The sequence below is a fragment of the Coptis chinensis genome, chromosome 5 (genome assembly GCF_015680905.1).
Source record: "Coptis chinensis isolate HL-2020 chromosome 5, ASM1568090v1, whole genome shotgun sequence".
Taxonomy (NCBI): Eukaryota; Viridiplantae; Streptophyta; class Magnoliopsida; order Ranunculales; family Ranunculaceae; genus Coptis; species Coptis chinensis.
The window spans coordinates 83,982,122-84,004,943 of NC_141460.1; the positions used below are offsets into that span (position 1 = coordinate 83,982,122).

At 35.6% G+C, this 22,822-nt stretch overlaps 1 protein-coding gene and 2 long non-coding RNA genes across 3 annotated transcripts; all 3 read left to right on the forward strand.

Moving 5' to 3' along the window:
* Positions 1-2,508: 2,508 nt before the first annotated feature.
* LOC147499457 (protein FAR1-RELATED SEQUENCE 5-like) lies at positions 2,509-2,886 on the forward strand. The gene has a single exon (XM_086563480.1). It carries the CDS (start codon positions 2,509-2,511, stop codon positions 2,884-2,886), a length of 378 nt encoding a protein of 125 aa, XP_086419606.1.
* A 5,809-nt stretch (positions 2,887-8,695) lies between these two features.
* LOC147499458 (uncharacterized) lies at positions 8,696-12,800 on the forward strand. Its single transcript, XR_015195879.1, has 4 exons — positions 8,696-10,139; positions 11,276-11,340; positions 11,484-11,564; positions 12,215-12,800. It is a non-coding gene; the product is annotated as an uncharacterized LOC147499458 (long non-coding RNA).
* A 4,397-nt stretch (positions 12,801-17,197) lies between these two features.
* LOC147499459 (uncharacterized) lies at positions 17,198-18,333 on the forward strand. The gene is made up of 3 exons (XR_015194482.1): positions 17,198-17,713; positions 17,803-17,843; positions 17,944-18,333. It is a non-coding gene; the product is annotated as an uncharacterized LOC147499459 (long non-coding RNA).
* The last annotated feature ends 4,489 nt before the right edge of the window (positions 18,334-22,822 follow it).

Below are 22,822 nucleotides of genomic sequence, written 5' to 3' on the forward strand. Positions count from 1 at the left end.
AGAAGATTGAGCTTTTCACGCAATACAGTTTATAAAGGATGAACGTGATATGGAAATTAAAGACTTCAATTTCAAAGAGCTTATGAAGAAAAGAATAGAAGTTGAAGAGAAACAGAATCAACTTGACATCCTCAAAAATATTATGCTAGATTGTTTGGTTGATGATAAACACAACAAAGATAAAATATATTATCTCGAAGAAAAAATTAAAGGAATGAAGGGCATGGAAAGTTCCATAATAAATAAAAGAAAACCATGAGGATTAGTACTTGAATACCAAAATTTTATTATGTTGGTCATATAGTATTTTTTTCTGTTAAACGCTTATTTTAAACTTTAGATATGCATTAATTTCATTTATTTACTTCATTTGTAGCAAAATAATGTTGTTTTGAAATATATTCGTAGTTAATGTGCTATTCGAACTACACCATTACAAAAGAAGTCTTCTGATTTCACTGAAGTTCATGCCTGAAACGAATAAACCTAAAAATAGACGGACATTAATCCAAATTTATTGGAGGAAGCAATGAAAAATTAAATCTTGAGGATTCCGAACATCATCTCCCAATAAAAAATAAAAAAACATATTTAGAAATATATATAGGCCTAAAAGAATGCCTAAAGATCAAGAATAGTGCTCTTTTATCTGTTTCGTATTCAAAGATCGTGAGCAAACCATTTCCCATATACTTTACCAGTAGCCAAGCTATATCCAATAATATAAGCATATGCCATGGTATAAGTTTTTTTCAAACTTGCAAAGTATCAAGACATATTACATTTCAAAACATAAAAAAAATGCCCTCAAAAAACATAAAAACTAACAACAACTTTTTAAAACTAAGAAAACAGTAGTTAGTATTTCTCATTCCAAATCCATAATCTGGAATATTACTACTGATGCAGGTCCACTACTAAACCTGTAACAAACTTATTATGAGTTGTTATTTTTTATATTATTTATCTTATTCCTTATATTGTTTGTTTAAATCAATTTTTGTCACTTTTTGGACGAATGTATTATTATTAGCATTCAGGAAGGGAAAGAAATAACAACAGAAACGATTACAATGTTTCTCAGAATTCAACTTCTTCAGCTCTTTCTCAACATTCCATCTCATAAGGATTAGTACACCAAACGGAAGTAGAAATTCATAGAGCAAGACTTTGGGAGCAATTCCGCGTTCAAAATGCTGAGAATATTGAGGTATCGTTTTTTTTAATCATCCACTTCTTCTGTACTTTTGTTACAAAGAAAGATCAAATTGCCTTTGCTTTATGAACTGCCCCCCTTTTAAATCATTGTATGAAGGATCTAATGCCAATGCGAGGTCATTTCAAATTGAGACATTCGGTCATACAATGCGTGTAATGCTTTTACAAGTCTTGGTGTTAATCCGGACATGCGTGTATTGCATGGGCGTGGTCCAATATCATTTGTTATAAAACGAAATACTCTACCATAGAGTCGATCATACATAATCGAAATAGCAACAGAGATGCATTAATAACATTTCTTCACGTGCAACCTGGCCAAGTAGTTGCTCTTACTTTCAACCATTACAAAATTTTATAAATTTACACCATTTACATTAAAAACTGAAAAATAACATCATTTCCAATCAACAACAAGTTCTATGTACAACGAAAGAGTTGTGGGATAATGCAACCTTAATAACCTTTCTTCTCAAATCCTACGGTTTTAGCCACCTTTAATTGACACCTCTACTTACTCATCCATAATCAATTATTTCCTAATTGATTTACATAAACACACAAAATATAGCTGATAATAGATGTAAACTTGAAAAGATTAACACTTTTTTCCTATGAAAGCAAGAAACCATTACTAAATGCTCAATCATAATTTATTCATAATGTAGCCAAGTATCATTATCTAATAACTAGATTGAAGTAATATTACGCGGACAACGAGATATACTAATTGATGATATTTATAGGAATCACATCAAAAATATTGTGAAACTCAATATAATATTTATATCTCATAGCTCTACATATAACATGTAGATAACAGTTACACAACCGAACTTGAGAAGATAAAGAACCGTCCACATAAAAAATTAAGTAAAAGAAAATATAATATGCATATCTCATAGCTTTACATAGAATATGTGGATAACAGTTACACAACCGAACTAGAAAAGACAAAAAACAACACACATAAAAAATAAAGTAAAAACCAATATAATATTTATACCTCATAGCTCCACATAGGTATTATAATTTTCATAATAATTGTATAAACGGCACCCGTTCATAGAACGGGTTCGAAAACTAGTTTGTTTAACACCAATAACAAAGAGGTCTAACGGTGTTAGATAGAAGATACCAAAAAAATCAAAACAAAATCGCTACAAATAAGGAAAATAATGCAAATCTCCACAATCTCGCCCTCTTTTTCAACTCTCTATCCGAAAAAAAAAAAAAAAAAAAAAAAATTCATACTCCCTCCAAAGAAAAGAAAAATCTCTTTAACTAACAATGGAAGATTTGTTATATGAGGGACTGGTTTTTCAATCTGAGGAAGAGGCATATGCAAGTTATAATTCCTACGCTCGTAAAATCGGTTTTAGTATTAGGAAGGACAAAATATATTATAGAGCAGATAGAACAGTGAGGAGGCGGTTCTTTGTATGTTTCAAGGAAGGTGTGCGTAAAAAGGATAAGCGGAATGAAAATGTGAAAAATGATCGTAACGAAACAAGAATTGGTTGCAAAGCTCGCATGGCTGTTTCGAATGTAAAAAACGAATGGGTTGTTACTGAGGTGATACATGAACATAACCACGAGTTGGCAACCCCATCCAAGACGTATCTGTTGAGGTCTCAAAGGCGTGTTAAAGAGCCACAAGGAGCATAAATTAGTAGTTTAGATGCTGCAGGAATTGCGCCTATTGATGGTTATAAATATATGACGCATCAAGCTGGAGGACTAGAAAATGTTGGTTTTACGTACATCGATTATAAAAATTATCTCCGTAAGAAGCGTGAGCAAGAACTTGGCAAGCACGGAGATGGGAATGCAATTATAGAATATTTTAAAAGGAAGAAAGCCGAGAATCCATCTTTCTTTTACGATGAGTTGCGTGATGATGAAAATCAACTATCAAATATGTTCTGGACAGATGCAACGTCAGTGATGGATTATAATTACTTTGGAGATGTTGTTGTTTTTTATACGACTTTACGAACAAACAAGTATGGACGACCGTTTTAAGCCATTTGTTGGTGTCAATCATCATATGCGATCTATTATATTTGGGGTGCGCTTTTGATAGATGAAAGTGCCGAAGTCTTTTAAATGGTTGTTTAAAACCTTTTTAAAAAGCAATGTCGAAAACCACCAAAGACTATTCTTACCGACCGGTGTCTAGCAATGGCGAAGGCTATCCCAATTGTTTTTCCCCAACACAAAGATCGCCTCTTTGTTTGTGGCATATATATCTAAATGCCGGAAAGCACCTCCACCATGGATACAGAGTTCCTGGGTTTCTAAACGACTTCAATAAGTGTGTATACAATTGTGAGACAGAGGATATTTTTTTATCAAGATGGGACAAGATGCTGCATGATTATGATCTTTTGGAAAATAAGTGGTTGGTTGAATTGATCAAAATAAAGAAGAAATGGGCATTAGTGTATGGGGAAGACATTTTTTGTGCAGACATGACCACTACTCAGCGTGGAGAAAGTACCAATAGTCTCTTGAAAAATTATGTGAAGAGAAAGTACAGTTTGACTAAGTTTGTTCATCGCTTTGAGTGTCTACTTCCAATCTCGGCGACAAAGCAGAAATTGAAGCGATTTTAATTCATCTCGGATGTCCCAAAGGTTATTTGTCTCTACACCCATGCTAAAGCAAGCGTCTGATATGTACACACATGCTGTTTTTGAAATATTTGAAGTTGAGTATAAGGAACATCTTATGTATAACATCAAGGAATGCAATTTTGATGGTACAACATACACATATGAAGTTACTAGAGAAGGGTCCTAAGAAAGGTCGCGAATTGATATGTCTAACTTTCTCGGGTGAGTGTAGCTGCAAAAAAGTTTGAGTCCCTTTGGCCTTATTTGTCGTCACATATTGAAGGTATTTTATCATAATAATATACATACGATTCCTAATCAATATATACTACAGAGGTGGACTAAAGCAGTGAAAGTCGGAGTTGTAAGAGACAATGGTAGCAAACCATATTTGTCAAATTGCAATGCAGTTCAATCTTTGCGGTACAATGAGTTATGTCATTTGGCAATGAAGCTTGTAACAAAGGGCGCAGTCAATGAAAATGGATATCTAAAAGCTAAAGATGCACTCCAAAAGGGATTGGAAGAAGTTGAGCAGGTTGTACCAACGAAAGAAATATATCCAAGACAATGTTCGAAGTCCAAAAGATCTGGTGTTGCCACAAATGTTGAAGAAAATGATGACGAAGTATTGGTTGTTGCATCCGGATCTGAAAAAGGGAGACCAATGAACGGGACTCGACCGAAAGGCGTATTGGAGCTTAAAAAGAAAAAGAAACAAACGAGCACAACACAAGTGCCTTCAAAAAAGATAAAGAGAAACAAGAAAGGTTTGTCATAATTCACGTACATTTTTATTTTACCCATGTGATTGCATATATTGTCTCATTTATTTCTCATCTAACATTTGCCTAACATTTTAACTTGTCTCATCTTATTTTTTTTTTAAGAACAAGGTGATATAAATATTGCTCAAGGACTACCGGATTTAAATGAAAGTGTTCATCCCAAGAGAATACTATTGGAACTCAATACTGATCAAGTATGTTTATTTTATATCATTTTATTTATTGTTGCTGAAATATTTTACGTGCCAATACTTATATTTTGGTTTTGTAGCAATGTAGTTTATACCAAATTGGAGGGCAATCACAATCAACCAATATGTGGGGACTATCCGATTTAAATGAATGTGTTCATCCCGAAGATAATACTATTGGAACTCAATCTACGATGGTATGTTTATCCCGATATAATTTTATTTGTTGTTGGGATATCTCTTTTACGTGCCAATATTTAGATTTTCATTTTGTAGCAATGTAGCTTATATCAATCTCTTTACTAATATAGGCTTTCAAATTTGAAGAATATCAATTACCACCACGTAGAAGGTTGGACTTCAGCAATAATGAATCTGTATTATTGGGGTTGAGTGGATCGCCTGATGACCTTGACTCATTTAGCTTTCAAGAACTCCTTGACGGAAAATTTGATTTGGAAGACTCTCAAATTGTCAGCAATAATGACGACAAGAAAAGAGAAGAGGCCAAAAGAAAATTGAAGAGAAACAGAAAAAAAAATATTGGGTCGGAGATAATTCTAAAAAATGAAGACCTCGAGCATAAGTGGGAAAATATTTTGCCCGACTTTAATCCTTTGATCTGCGATATGATTAAAGATTTGGCTGAGGTAACCCCGGATGGGCATTGTGGTTATAGATCCATAGCTACACTGTTAGGATATACAGATGATTTAGCATGGCGGACAGTAAGGGGTCTTATGCTGGAAGAGTTGATGCAGTATGCAGATTACTATATAGAGTTGTACGGTAATGACGGGTTTGAAAACCACAAAAGAAACTTAGAGTGTACCAAGTCTTCTACAATGAATGAGAAAGAATGGCTTGATCTCCCGGACATAGGTTCCTTAGTTGCAAGTGCTTTTAATGTTGTTTTTGTCACTATAGCGCCACCAAAATTATGTGTTACGTATTTCCCGTTGAGGACAGGTCCAGAAGAAATGTTCCGGATAATCGCTGTTTGCCACATAAATGAAGGAACACATTTTGTGCCAATTGTGCTAAAGGATAATGCTCCTCTACCTCCGGTTTGCCCAGGTTGGCAGTCTGTTAGATGGCCAGAAGCAACAATGTGGGAAACTGTTCTAAAAGGAAAGTTGGACAAGTGGGCTGGATCAGTTCCGACCAATATGCAGAAGCTACAATATGTTTATCTAGATTAGTTTTAGTTGTTGGAAAGAAAAAAAAAATAGTGCTTGCTTTATATTTCATTTATGTAGGAAGTCTTGATTTGTAGTTAAATGAGAAAACTTACGTACTTACATTTTGTTTTATTTGTTGTTTGTTTAAAATTCAGAACTTGTAAACCGAAAGTTTTTCACTCTAACTCTTGTGTTCTTGAATTATAACAATGGTATTTTGGACAAATATGACTTGCCGATGATGTTATTATATTGCCTTGGGATGCTACTAGCTAATTAGTGTTTTTACCTAAAAAGTGGAGGGTAGGGACATTTCGAGTATCAAATGCAAACGTTTCTTTTCCACTTTACGGTTATCTATTTGGTGTTCTCTCCACTTCATAAGTCTGCAGGCCCTAAAATGGACATTGCTTTGGAAGAAGATGGGTAGCAGACGCGTGTTTCCTTGCTTTCAGATGTCGATGAGTATGTTGATGCTATCCTCCAACTTCCGAGGTTGCCAATGGCGAGAGAGACTTAAGATGGCAAGAAATGCAAAGAAAACGTGCGGCCAGTTTTCTCGAAAGCATCTTCCCAATCGTGGTCCTATTCCAAGTGAAGAGGGGAAAATTGTAAACATATCATATCAACGCGTTTACATGAAGAGTAGACTAATCTAACTTGTTGCAATTTTTCTAGAAGAATGCGGTATGGCAGTATTTTAGATTCTCAAATGCTTTGCAACAATCGCCGAGATTCACTGCGAGGACCCCAAAGCAACACAGAACCACTAACAATTCAACGCGAGCTATCAAGAAGCACAGTCCCTAGCTCCACGCCTTGGCTAGTTAGACAATCTTTCTACAAATCATTGAAGGATCTTGGTGGACTTGAACCACCATCTCTTGAGATACATTGGAGACATGGTCCAATTCTCAAGCGCTTTTTCCATTTAAGCTAAAGATCCATTGCACATAGTTGTTAAGTACATAATTGTAACGCTACTGCGGCATTTACTTTATTTTGTCTCATAGAGGAGAATGCCACATACTTGACAAGTACAACAGACCATATTATTGCAGCCCTTAAGGAAGATATTGATACTTGAAACATAATTGGCTAAATTACTTACTTAGGTCACGTTTAATTATTGTATCTATCATACTTAAAGACTCCTGCTCCTCTAAATATGAAACACACAAAGGGAACTTGTCTATTTATATAAGATTATAGTCACCTCACAAATTATAATAGCATAACCGAAAAAAAAAAATACACAAGAAAATTGAAAAAGGCTTACAGGATGGAATATCTTTTTATCATCTCAGCAATTGAAGGATCTTTTTGTCTCATAAAGGAGAATTCAGCTTTCAGAATTTGGTTCTTGACTTTTCGACAATCTTCTTCTAAGATCTCTCATCTCTTTGATTGAGTTCGACAATAGTCTTCTCTCGATGCCTCTTCAAGTCCCCGGCATGGCGGTGATTATGACCAAATAAGTAGACTTTCTCACTAGCATCATTTACCTAAACCAAATGGGCTCAAATAAAACGATTTAGGCAAAACCATTTAAAACCATTGCTACTTACTAAGCATGTTTGTACCCAAAAATAAATAAATAAACATTAATACTTTAGGACATTCAAGAGTTAGTACCTCATGAATTTCTTTGTTTGACTCTACAGCCCTCACCGGCCTCTTTGCGAAAATCAAAGAGCAAGTAGTCTCCCCAACATCTTCTTCACATGGGCTAGTGTGAACAAGCATTAACACTTTTGAACCATCACCTAACAAGTTAGAAGGAAACAAGTAAGAAAACGGGTAACATGAACAACTACATATAAACTCAAAGTTGCAATATCCTACCAAGTGAATCTTTGAGAATTTGAGTTAGCTTCTTTTTTACGCAAAACAATGAAATAAACATGTTAAGCTAGACTAGAAGCATCAAAGCAAGAACAGATCATCATCCTCGTGGTAGGAACTCACAACCCAAAGAAAGGAATATAAACAATTAATTTAAGTGATAAAACCCAGGTTGAGAACTTGCCTATCACGGTACATGACCACGATTTCTTTTTAGAGCGACAATAACGTCCCCAAGTCTTGACAGAGAAAGATTTATGGCTCTTCCTTCATCAAGTATATAAGGCTTAACAATTAAAAATTGATTCAACTAGCAACTTCATAATACAAATGGAGTTTCACATTTCCATAATTTTTTGGGGACAAATTATAAGGCTTAAGTACAAGTATATAATTGTAGTTAAAAAAGTGAGAATAACATACCAGTAGAGATGATTCTTCGTTTTTTCGGAGAAAAAAGTGAAAAACGGAAAGAATATTGTTCTCTGTTAGAGATTATTTTTTTACTTCAAGATCACTTTTCGAAAGAGAGAGTGTGGAGATAAACCACGTATAGAATCTTCCTAATTTGTAGCCGATTTTTTTTTTTTTTTTTGGATTTTATGTAACACCGTTAGTTGCGTAAATTTTTGGGGTTAAATGAGTAGACAGGTGTCACTATAATTTTGTAAGGTGTAAAAGGCCCCTTTTTACACCCGGGCGGAGAAGATCCGGCCTCTTTCAAGATTAAGCTAAAAGCAGACTAACAAATCAAAGACCATTAATACTAAAATGTCAGCCTCTTTTTTGTCTCTGAGACTGATACATCAGATTTTACATAATTTTACATAAAAAAAGGAATTCTACGCCATTTTTTTACTGATTTCAATTGTTCGTGACCCAAAATAAATAAAAACCTCTTCCATACTCTTTTTTCAATTCTACAAAACACTCTGAACTCTGGAAAAAAAAAATCATCTCTTCAAACCCTCTCTCTCATTCTTCTCTTCTTCCAAAATTAAATTGTTCAAAATCAAAGTTAACCTCTAACAATAACCATTGCACACCTAATCTTGAAGAAAAGCAAGGATGGTGTTATTCAGATGCTCTAAACTCATACAACATGTCAAGCATGTGTGTTACACGACAGGGTCCATTCTTTCTAAGTTGGTGTTAACTAATTTGTCATGCAATGATATTATTCAGGAAAAAGCTGTAGGTTGAGATGGTTTAATCAGTTGGATCCCAGAATCAACCGAAACCCTTTTACCGAGGAGGAAAAGGAGCGACTTTTAGCATCTCATCGTATCCATGGAAATAGATGGTCAATTATCGCTCGGCTTTTCCCTGGACGCACAGATAACGCAGTAAAGAATCATTGGCAATGAATCTGTAAGAGAGGAGACACGGTCGCTGATGTAGCAACATGGCATGTTCTTTGGAAGCAGTAGTTTTTTGTCCCCAAGGAGTTCACGGAAGCAGTAGCGGATCAGCAAAATAATATATGGAATGTGGGAAGTCCTGCGCGTGTTTTACACTAAAAGGTTCATCTGTGCCCGTTTAACTATAATACCTCATTTCTAACACACTCTTCTAAATAAGAAGGGTTTCTCTGATTTTCAAGTTTGATTATAACAATAATAATATAAAAAAATGGAATTATCGATTGACTATCGTGAACTAGCTACATCTGATTATATTTAGTAGAGATAGAATGCAAAGGTGAGCTAATACTTACTGGAATGGCTCCGGTACACGGGCATTCTTCAGAAACAAAAGAATTTAGTGCAGCAACTAGAATAACAATGAGTAAGATTGCTCTGTTTCTCTTCATTTGTTCACTCTTTGCTTTTTTCTTGGTTTATTCCGACCACATCAACTTTGTAAGTCTTCTTTCTTTGAATTCTTTCACTACTTTATTTTAAACATAATCTTAGTGCAACTTTTTGTAGTTCACTCATGGTTTATTGTCTGATTGGTTGTCACATTTCCTTAGACAACGATGATTTCTTATGATTTATATGTGGCATTGTGGCAAAATCTTCCCTAATAGAAACAATATTGAAGAAAAACAGTTATTTGTAGATTCTACATACATTGTACAAAGAAATTTAATCTCATTTACTTGATTGATTATGATTAAAAAAAAATCGAGTATGACTCTTTATATAGTCGTCTCTCATTACTACAATGTGGTGTCCAATAAATTGTTACTAATATGTTCTACTTTTTAAGAGTAAGTATGACTCTTATAGCAATAGCGAGGTGAGAAGTGATCTGGAAGATGTGAAGCCATGCTATCTTTTTCTCATTGAAAAGGTGAGTTGTAAAATTTATTGATTATTCTTATGTATTTTTTTTTATTTATTATTATTGCATGTGAACTATTTGTGTAAAGAACATTTTGTTAACCTTCAGACTCATTGTACTAACAAGCTATCCTTCGTTTCTTTGGACATGCATATACATGTTGATTAGGAGAATTTGATGGTACAAAATTATATAATTTTGACAATTTCAATTGGATTTAGGAATAGTTATAAAAGAAAAATGTAGAATTTAGGAATGAAGTCTGAACGAATAAAGAAAATAATTAGTGGTTTCGATGTATTTGCTTCCATTCCAACTATTGAAAAGTCTGATGGTTATGAAACAATTATGAATATATACAACTCATGTTTTGTGCATGCAGGGTGAGTATTGATGTTAAGATCAGCTACTAAAAAGCAATAGGTGATTGAGAGTGTGGTTAGAAAGCAAACATTAATGTATATATTGTTTTGGTTTTTCAATGATTTGTAAATATTTGTCATTTATGTCTTACTTCAGTCCCTTTACTAAAAATAAATGACTAGAGTATATTTACGCAAGTACATAGACAAGAGGATTAGTTCATGTGCAGCTGTTGTAGTATGTGAAAACAATGTCATGTTTTGGAAATATGAAATATCGGTATTGGGCTACCAGAGCTCGGCGATGTCGCCTATATTTAGGATATTTTCCGTCTGCCTGATATCTGAAACCCACTGGGATCTGCTATGATTGTCTTATGGTTATAATTATTTCTTTTTCAACCTTTTTTTGTTTCCTATATATCGTGTAGTTCCTTTTAGTGGTAAAACATGCATTTCTTTACTTCAGAAAAGATGTAATTCTCAGTGAGCAAGTTGCTTAGTTCCGAGGTTACAACCTTCCCACTAACAGAAGAATTTAGACTTTGGATTACACGACAAGGCTATCCCAAATACAGTTTTGAGACCTTAACCTTAGGTTCATCAAAGCTGCTGCTCCCTTAGAGAAGGTGTTTTACAAGATTTTGTGTAGCACTCTAACAAGAAAATTATCTGTAAAAGAAAATTGAAAGTAAGGATGGTATATGTCACAGATTGCTCTAAGGCATTTGCTATCTCGCTTCATATTACGTGTACGACATCATTTTTTGCCTTTGATTTTAGGTGGGCTGCTGCTTTGTATTTTTGGCCCTCGCATACTTATGTCGCAGTGACTACACTGCTGGAGGGTATGGATTCTTTTCAAATTAAACTAACTGCATGCAGTAGACAGATTTGGGATTTGATTCCTTTTTTAGTTAGGAAATGTTGGCGGGTTATCATGTACTGGTATTTATAATGTTATTCAGGTTTAGAATGTTCTCTCTTACAGATGCTTCTGGTCGGAGAACTACTTTTGTGGCTTTGAGGAACTCCTTATATCTGCTCCCATTGGGGTACGTGGCCTATGACTGTGAGTTCTCATCCCAGTATAAACTCTTGACCATCTAAAAAGCCTCTTTACTTTTTACATTCAAGTACTGCATGAAGGCAACTGCAAAAGCCATTTTAATAGCACGAATTCAGATAGTTTGCCCATTTTCTCTGTTTCTTTTTGGATGTATATATGTCCTCTGGATGTTTTACAATCATGCTATAGTAAACTGAAATACACTTGGTATAAAACAACTAATGGAGAACAGAAAAAGTTAGTAGGGGTCATAATTTGAATCCCGAGCCTTTTAGATGTCTTTAATGATTGAAGATGGAGTCCCTACTCCTCAATCATGGCACTTCTCTAATTGTTAAATGTGAAATAATTGTTATAATTGTTTACTTTGTCAAATGTGAATAAGTTGTAGATACCTCGGCTACTTTCTTTAGCTCCCTCCCTTTATAATACATTATTAGCATGAAGTTATAGATATCATATGCCTAAAAATAATTACTGAATAGATTAATCGTCTGTTACTGATAAGTTAGTCGAATAAGGATATCATTTAAGTAAAGCACTTACTAGATAGATTAATTTAATAGTTCGTCTTCTGATCGGTAAGTTAGTCGAATAAGTTTTTTGCCATTGATAAGTCATTTTGGTTAATTACATGATTAAATTTTCTCCAGGGGCGCCACCTCGGATGGTTTTTTCGAGTCTGGATTCCTTGCTCTTTCTATGACTGCTATGGCATTCTCATTTTATCGAGATCGCACAGCAAAAGGTGCCAGGAGAATGTTCCATGTTCCATGGAAGCCTTCTGTATCTTCCTGTATTTATGTCTGGGCTATTGGTACTGACAATGAGCAAGCCCAGACCGTGACTAACCTGAATAGACTTCTGTCCTCAAAAACTATAAGGCAGGAGACTGAGCACAACAAAGATGATAAACAAAGGAAGGAGTCTTAAGTATTCATCCATGCACGTCCGCCAGTTGCGTACGCATCCGTCGCTCCATTTCCTTTCTTGCCGGCACCTGTGTATGCTGATTCTGATATTGTGGACCTTGCATTTTCCAAAGCCCAAACTGAATAAAAGCAGAACCTGTCCTCTGTCTCAAGGTGTTGATGCCTTCAAGGGTTTTTTATTTTTACTTCGTTTATTTTGTTTTATGAGAATCGATCAGTATTTAGTTGTATCATCAGTTGATGTATATACACATTGTATAAACCTTTGAATAAAAATAAAAATAAACCCATTTCAGTTATTTTGTCATTTCTGGATCCCTTTGTTCCCGAGTGTTTTGTGACAATTATTAACTTTTCTGTGGACACAAAGTCTATGTCACAGGATAGCTTCATTCGTTGGGGCACCATCCTGATTGGATGTGACATGTGAGGAACCATTTTTTTGCAATTTGAGGGTTTTAGGCCAGTGGTGTTAGAGGCGGTACCTGATTGTGAAGCGGAGTGCTCAACATGGTTTCAAGATAGGCTTATAACGACTGATGTCCTTAACAGATTGACTTTTGATTGTCACTTGATTAACTGAGAATGAAATTGATCATTCTAGCCAGCTAGATTTTGAGGCTGATATGAACTTAACGTACCGGATTTTTTGTAAGAATAAATACACTATAGAAATACACTTTAAGTAAAAGCAGGCCAATCAGGTTGATTTTTGTAATGTATTTACATACGAAAGGACTACTTCTACCCTTTAATGTGGCTCTATCCTGTCGCCAGGATTTCATAATGAGATGGACACCATGGATGATCTCAGGCAATACCAACTTAGCGTGAACTGTTTTCCTTGATCAAATATTCAAATTTATTAAGTACTACACCCTATACAGTAACTCTTTCCAAGATAGATAGGTGGGGGGGCAATAGCAACATGTAACAAACACGGAGCCACAAGCCATGCAGTTGCGTTTACAAACAAACAAACAAGTAGGCAGTATATATGATATCTGAGAGCAGTATTTTTAGTTTTGTCCAAGATGGCCATGGCCCACAGCAGCATTAGAGACAGCCTGAATTGCAGAGTTCTTGCTATTAAGCAGCCCACGACGAAAGGTCGAGATAGTTTTCCCACTTTGGATTTTTCACTGATCGAGATAGCTAGATTAAGGTATGGTTACGTTTCAATTTCAAGTACCTATGATGGCTGTCAATGATGAGTCCTGTTTTCCTGTCACAATTTTTGGTCTCCCAGCTATCCATCCAATAGGAGAAGAGCAATTATTGACTCAAGATAATTAAATTTTCTTAATAATTCCTTAAAATAACGAATAACTTAGCATATAGGAAAGGAAAAAAAGTAACATCACGAAACTCCTTATGGTTTCGCCCTGGTTAAACAAATAGCTTCTTCAAATCAAATTCTTAAGCAATATGAATATGCATCGACCAAGGGTCAATAGTTTTTTCTTTTGAGTAGTTGGTGAATTTCGAGTGACACCATGCACAGTTTTATTTTTTTAGAATATATCCCTTAAATTTGGCAACACTATTTCTATAGGGTTTGTTTTCTGAAGTAGTTATAATGCGGGGATAATGATGTGATTTTTGGCTATAGTCTAACACACATTCTATCTTATCGATTATTTTAGAATTGACTTTGTATATTGATTAATATTATATATAGGGTGAACATTAAAACACAAAAAATGATTAAAAAAAAAAAAAAAACCCCATCGCCTCAAACTACTTAATCCTCAAAACCGAAAAAACCTTCACTGAAAATAAGTTTGGATGGGTACTCAAGCTTAACGAGGCATTTCTGAAACATGACATTCTCGATGTCTTTGGCCGTTAGTAGTGATGGTGTGTCGAATATCGATCGAAGGTTTATCTGTCCCCTAAACTCTGGTATGTTCGGGCTAATGTGATTGAAGCTCAGGATTTGGCACCCACTGATAAGGGAAGGTATCTAGAAGTTTATGTTAAAGCTATACTTGGAAATCAGGCATTGAGATGTGGAGATGACCTGAGAAGAAGTAGTGCATGCTTTTTTCCATTCTGGACATCTTCAATAAATAATAGATTCTATCTCCAATTTAAGAAAATGGGGTTTTTAGTCCTAGGAGGAAAATTGGCAGTACAAACACAAATTTGATTCTTAAAAAAAAAAACCCCCGACTTCAACTAGGAAGATATACCTACGGAACATTAAAACACAAAAAATGATTATTTCGAGTGACACCATGCACAGTTTTATTTTTTTAGAATATATCCCTTAAATTTGGCAACACTATTTCTATAGGGTTTGTTTTCTGAAGTAGTTATAATGCGGGGATAATGATGTGATTTCTGGCTATAGTCTAACACACATTCTATCTTATCGATTATTTTAGAATTGACTTTGTATATTGATTAATATTATATATAGGGTGAACATTAAAACACAAAAAATGATTAAAAAAAAACCCCATCGCCTCAAACTACGAATCCTCAAAAACCGAAAAACCTTCAGCTGAAAATAAGTTTGGATGGGTACTCAAAGCCGGCGAGGCATTTCTGAAACATGGCATTCGATGTCAAGCGCTATTAGTAGTGATGGTGTGTCGAATATCAGATCGAAGGTTTATCTGTCCCCTAAACTCTGGTATGTTCGGGCTAATGTGATTGAAGCTCAAGATTTGGTACCCACTGATAAGGGAAGGTATCTAGAAGTTTATGTTAAAGTTATACTTGGAAATCAGGCATTGAGAACGAGAATTTCTAAGAGCAGGACCATAAATTCCATGTGGAGATGACCTGAGAAGAAGTAGTGCATGCTTTTTTCCATTCTGGACATCTTCAATAAATAATAGATTCTATATCCAATTTAAGAAAATGGGTTTTTAGTCCTAGGAGGAAAATTGGCAGTACAAACACAAAATTTGATTCTTAAAAAAACCCCCCGACTTCAACTAGGAATACTAAAAACCCAAAAAACCTTCCACTACTATTAACCAAAAAAATAAAACACCCAAAGTTCTCATTGACACGAAGAAGGAAGCAATCTCATCAACGAACTATATTTACACATTTTCCAATCCATTGATTCATAAGTTTCTTTTAGTATTTTTGTTTTAGCACCTATTTTAATTTTAGTGTATTTTATTGATTTTTTATTTTTGTAGGGTTTTGAAATCTATTCAAATCAAAACTATAAAGAATGTAACTTTTTTTCTTCTTCTGAACAGAAAAAGGAAACCCCCAATCACAACGAAGAAGAAGGCACCAAAGACCAAAGGCCATTCTAGACTGCTCAATCAAGTAAGCAAGTTTTTCAAAAAAACCCTCTTCATACTTTCGTAGATTGTTTGAGGTTTTAAAAACCTATTCAATCAAAATTATAAAGTAGCAAAAGGGTTAACCTCATTATATGTCCTTCAAAGGAATTGCTTCTGGGTATATCACTTGAAACCTCTTCAATCGAAGGACCTCCTACTACCCAATTTTAGCGTCAATCACCTTTTCTTTTTCTTTTTATTTTTGTTAAATAATTAACCTCTCGCTTACCTTTCTCAGATGGTTTATGTTACGAACATTTGAACCCTATAAATGTGAAGATTGGTGAGCTCTGAGAGGCATTGAAATCTATTACAGCGGAGCAAACGTACCTTAAAGCGTGTGATGCTCGGCATCATCGTAGTAAGTTTCTCTTACTATTCATTTTGGCATCCACTAGCAATTACTGTTGAATCATTATTTTCTTACATTTTTTTAGAGTTCAAACTTTTCAACAAGTCAGGTGTGAATAAGTTAACTACAACCTACAATTTTGGTTGCTTAGTCCAACTTCGATGATGATATATGTTAATCCCCTTAGCTCATGTGTTTTTAACTATGAGTCTGTTTGATTCTTTAGTATCCATCTCGTGAAGCTACTTAATAAGGATCAAAGTAACTTATATTAGAGAATTCTAGGTGAAAACACTAATAAATGGGTGACTTATACTGTATGCCCGTGGGTGGGAATTATGAGTTATACAATCTTTAGGTGGTTAATTCCTCAATGTATGTGGGAAGGTGGAGAATATAAAAAACGACGCGTTTGACTGCCCTCTTTTACATGAAGAGTCTCAACTTCTACTTTCTCCAATCATATTACTACCGTTTCTTCTTTCTTCTAACATACATGAGATGTTTTGCTGGAAATTTCCGAATTCTTTCTTCATTGAGAGATAATAACATTGTAACTTAGTGTTGTATGGACAATATTTGTATTTACCTATGTTACATGGACACCATATTTTTAAAATAACCCGTGTCGGATAGGTATTCACATGTTCGTGTATGGACACATATTGTACGGGATATACCTTAATATTTTTATATTTTGCATGTCAGACACTTTACATGGCTGGCCAGTTGGGACTTGATCCACCTACGATGAAGCTTTGCTCGGGAGGAGCTTTTGCAGAAATGGAACAAGCATTAGAAAACTGAAGCAAGAGCCGGGAGTTTCAAGTGCTCTCTAGCTTCATCCACAATTCTTTTTGTCGCATCTTGTTGTTGTGAAGACTCACTTCCTCTCGGAAATAGAAATTCAGTCCAAACTTGAGGCATTCCTCGAGCAAAGAAGTGATTATGACCTTGACAAAGAATTTTATGCATAAATCTTTTGACCCCATGGTCATATATGTTCTTGCACCGAACCTGCCAAAAAGGTACCATAGTTACATTACTCATTACTGGTAGTATCCAAAACTGATATTACCAACAATTTTTCTGTACCTTTTCTTGATTGGGTTATGGTATTACCGTTGGAGGCCAAGGCACCCTCCTCACATGAACACTCACCTGTCTCATGCGGATAAAGTACATCCAGATGAATTGGATGAAGAGATCAATTTTTTACTAGCCGTCTTTATAACCAAATAGTAGGATTTCCACAATGTATTTGCCTAACTTTTAGTTTATTTGTTTTTAGTTAGTTACTCAATACTCTTTGAATGTTCCGTGGAGTATAATTGTCCATTTTAAATGTCTATACATCTTTGTCAATAGTTTTATTGTTATCCCTTTCTAAGTTTGTTATAATAAACAGGTTTTTTCAATATTAAATAAACAATCCCCGCCATGGGCTATCTAAACTCAACACGGAATCCAACAAAGTACATTTCAATGAAGACTAGCCATTTCTGTTACTGAAAATGGAGCAAATTATGTTAATTAGCTCTACAACTGAAACAGGTTTAATACTCAGCCAAGTAACAACTTATTCTACGATTGTTATAAATATTAACGTGTTTAACATTGGACTTGGTGTGTTGTTAACTTAGGGAATGTTGTCGTCTTGATACTTTTCTAGATTAGTCGGCAGGTATTGTCATCTTGACATTGTTAGCTTTCTCAATGTTCTAATCGCTAATTGTGAGCTATATATTAAACTTATATCTGGCTTTGTGTTATTCTTTCCATAGCCATGGAAACTGAAGAGACCATCCCAAAAGAGACAATGGTAGAGAAAGCAGATGAAGACAAAGAATTTGCAGCTGGGACCCAGAAGGAGAATAGGAGATAAGAAACCTGCTACAACTACTAAAATAGCTAAGCCTGCAGCAACTATAAGGAATATAGGTCAAACCCGTTTAAAGCCAAAGCTAATAACGGCCAACTGTCGAGCGGGAAATTATGTATTGAGTGAAAGTGAATCTGAGGACACTACGGATGATTCTTAGTATGACGTCATAGAGGTAGATGCTAAGGAAGATTAAAGATGACACATTTTATTGTCACACTATGGAAAGGGTTGTTTCCTGTCGTTGTACATATACATATATTATTTATTCAAGTGGACTTTAGGCTTTTGAGTCATTAGCTATTTATGTAGCAAGTCCGGCCATAGGCCAGGCCAAATGGCTAGTATGCCTTAAGGGCTAGATTAACTAATACAAATAAATTTGACTGTAATGACCATACTACCATTACTTGATACTATAATTACAGAGACTGCCTTCTGTAACTCCATTTGTTTAACTTGGGACATGACACAAACATAATTAGATAACAATTTCAATAAAACCATATCAAGACATATACCACAAAGGCATAAACAATCAATACACACTTGTTTCGCGATGAATTAAGGATAATTGTCTTGAAGAATAGAGAAGGTTTGATTAGTAGCGTTCAGGAGAGCTGTTCAAATCATTAACCCAAATACTACCTAGACTAAAATCAAGCTTCTGAATACTCTTCTCCAAGAACTAAATCCTCCACCTCAGAAAGTTCTTACTCTTTTCTTCGTCAGAGAAAGTCATTTGATACAATTCGAGGAGAGGTGGGGAGAGTGGGCGTGAGAGAGAGAGAGAGGGTTATGGGTGGATACTGGAAAATGAGAGCACAGAAGAAAATGGGGAAGAAGGTTTGTGTATTAAGTTTTGGAGAGGGAGAGTGGTATACGGACAAACACCAACAAAGTAGATTTTAGTGGTGCTTTTGAAACCGACCTCAAGAGTTCGCTCACGCTCACGTATTATTTTTTTCTTTCCACCATAGTTTACTAGTATACTGCGTGGTAGTGGGGAGTGAGCGGAGCTGTGGGGAGAGAGAGAGAGTTCGGTGATGCAGGGGAGAGGGACAGATGGGTGAAGGAGAAAGAGAAAAAATGAGAGAGAAGTTGAGGATTGCATGACAGAAAACCAACCAAGTTGGTTTTGTCCAAGATAGCCCCCCCCTTCGCTAAAATCGTTAAGCTCACTCACTGACATTTTATAAGGACCCCTACTACAAGCACTTTGAATATCTTGTTCGTAGATGGGATGCTAATATGCTATGTTCTAACTTTGCACTTTTATTTAGAGTTACTAGATAACTGCAAGGCAGTGGGGGCGTGAGCGGAGGTGGAGAAGAGAGAGGGAGAGATGAGTTTGTGGTGGGGAGAGAGAGAGTTGGGTTTGGTTGAGAAGGAAGGAGGGAGAGGGAGAGGGAGAGGAAGACTGAAGGAGGGAGATTGAGGCTATGTAAATCACTCTTAGATTGTGAGAACAGTTTGGAGGAGAGATTGGGAGAGGTTGGAGGTGAAGACAAGAGAAAATGAGAGAAGGGGGGTACGGTCAGAGTGTCAGACACAAAGTAAGGGTTATTTGGGGGTACGGACAGACACCTGGGAGAGTGACACGTATAAAGTGGTTTTTTGTGAGAGTGTTGAATAGTAAGCTCAAGAGTTTGCTCACACTCACGGATTATTTATTTATTCCTTACATTAGAGGATAACTCACCCTATTTTCTCTTCATTGATTGCTTTCTGATAAAGTTCTACTTTTACCGAGTAGAAAAATAAATCTATGTACGTCGTGCTATTAAGTATTAATTACAATGCTTTATAACCTTTTTTGAGGTACTACCCGTCTTACACGAAAACAACATTTTATAAAAAAATTTGAAATTTATATGGTCGATCAGTACTTCCTGTCAGTACCCGCCACTCTCAAACACTAGTGGCAGACCACGTGTCCAGACTACAAGTAGGTCGTGCATACGATTTAAGGTCAGGTCGTCCAAACGACCTAGGAAATGTAATCGCTACAAGTTAGTCAATAACATCATTAATAAGAGATCATTACTTCGTAACGGAAAGAGTAAAAGCAATCATCAAGATAGAGCAAAAGGGAGATCTACGCCTATAAAAGGAGGCGTCTTCTCCATTCTGAAGGGAGGCCAATTCTCCATCTTCTCGATCATCTATCTCTATCTCCCCTCCAATCAACCAATCAAAAGCTTGAACTACGTCCGACTTGATTCGAGTTCACTAAAGAACTCGATACGTAGGCAGCTCGATATAACAGAGTTCAATCGAAAAAATACTACGTCAAGTTAGGTCGCCCTCAGATCAGCTCATCCTCAGCCCAAGTCGTCCTCAAGTTAGGTCATCCTCAGATCAGCTCATCCTCAGATCAGCTCATCCTCTGATCAGGTCATCCTCATCTCAGGTCTTCCTCAGGTCAGGTCGTCCTCAGATCAAGTCATCCTCAAGTCAGGTCAGAGCAGGTCTACAACCTGGAAGAAGCAACCAATATTCCAACTATCAGTTCAACTCATACACAATCACTGTCAGTTCAGCTTGTACACAGGTTGTCATTAGTTCACTAGAGCTTGAACGAATATCAATATTCCAGGTCGTCCCAGACTGACCACACCCCAAAGCTCACGTTGATGATGTCAATCAATCTAAAAAGCTCGCTCGCCATGGAGTTAGACCACACACAAAAGGTTGCCAGCATATCCATCATCAATTGAAATAACAAATCAAGGGGAAGCAATACTTTGTCGAATTAAGGAATCAAAAATTCCAAACCGAGAAGCATCTAAGTGTTCCCGAATCAGATATAACAATTTAAAGCACACAGTTCCCTCCTCGACAGTTTGCATATACTTGCAAACCAGTGAGTCACTTGAATTGCAAAATGGAAGCTCACTCCCTTGCAGTTTATTGCAAGCCAATCAAGCTGGGGGGCTAGCCATAGCCATCTCCGAATTGGGACAAGTTATTGCCATCTAAACATGCTAATAAAGGTCCAACACTGGGGCTAAACAACATTAACACCCACAAAGGGCTGCTTCTACTACAAACTGGGGGCTAGCTACAACCATCTTTGACTTGGTCACTCAAAGCTCCAAAACTGGGCCTAGCAATAAGAGCCCAAAACTGTAGTTTTAACCCCTTAATAACATTACATATAGACCAATTATGTTTATAATAAATAAGAGTTAGTACTGTTTACGTACTTTTGTGTATTTCAGGTCTTAGAGTCATCTATGTGAAGAAATATGTCACTTTTGCAAGAGAAATGAGCAAAGGTTGGTTGCTAAGAATTTATAAGGTTAAAGCCCAAGTTTCAAGGAGAAAAACCTTTTTTAAAGCCCAGTTAAAACTGAAAAGTCAAATTCAACGCGGGTAGAAATAGAGCATAAAAGTCAACAGAACTTACGTAGGCCGTATCTTTGAACCCAGACCTCAGAATTGGGCCTATTATATGTCAAAACGACCAGCTCAAAAAGAGCTTTCTAATGGTCTAGGACTTAATCTAATAAGAGGAGTAAAAATAGACAAAAAGGTTGTTGCAGTAATTTTTAGCAAATAAACCCTTTTGGACTTAAGTAATTAGGTTTTGGGGTAGATTTAGTGGCCCAAAATATAGCTCCAAAGTCCATGCACGAAATTGTAAACCTAACTCTCTCCTATATAAAGAGGACTAAGGAAAAACTCTAGCTCACTCTCCTACCTCTTGTCTCTCAGCTTTTCTTTTTAGTTTAAACCTAGTTTTATGTTTTATTAGCCTAGCCACCATTAATTCAATTCAAGTTATTTTTAATCAAGTAGTTCTTTCATTATGTATTCTTCTTCTTATTATTTATTCCATGATAGTCTAATGATCCATAGCTAAACCTCCATTAGAGGGGTTTGATTGAAGCTTTGATGAAGACTTGATGTGTTAGTATAAAATAGTTGTATTTAAGAGTTTCAATTCTAGAGGGTAGTTCATTCACCATGAAAATGGGTTTTAACTTTCTCTCATGCTAATTATTAGTTGGTTAGAGATGCAATGAATAATTAGGGATAAAAATACCTAACCTTTATGTTGAACCTTGTGTGAAAACATAAAGATTAGGGTTGAAACAAATCTATACTAGCATGTTATGGAGTAATCAAGGTAGATTTCAAATCTCCCTAATTCCTTTTTCATATTCACATCTTAGTATTTAATTGTCATAGTTCAATTTAGAATACATTAAATCATAGTTTTCACCATATTAGTTATATTCAGAATAATTACTCTCGTATTGTTTAATTGTTAATCATTAAGTGAATTAGTTATTTTCTACGCAACTAGGAGTGGAACGAATTCTTACTCTAGTTTTATTGCATGATAATTAAGAGTAGAAATTTGATATAAAACGAAATAAATTCTAGTTTTACTTCTTCCTAGCATAATCAGTTAAAGTAGGAGTAAAAAGCTTTAAATTTCATCCTATCAAATGGCGCCGCTGCCATCTTAGTTGTCTTTAAAATTAAATTCTCTTAGTTTTTCAATTCTACAATAGCCCAATTCACCCACCCACCCTTTGGTTCGAATCTAACTGTGTGTTCTGTTTCTTGAAAAAACAGGATTTTTGCTCTTGGAAGTCTACTGGAAATTTTTGGAAATTGTACTTGGAGCCCCTTATTTACACTAAACCTGAGCGCGCACGCGCCCTTCCTTCCAGTAAGCTAATTTCGTGTTTCTTTCTAATTTTTAGGCCTAGTCCATTAAGAAACCGCGTTCAAGCCTATTTCTAAAAAAAATTTGACAGAGCGCA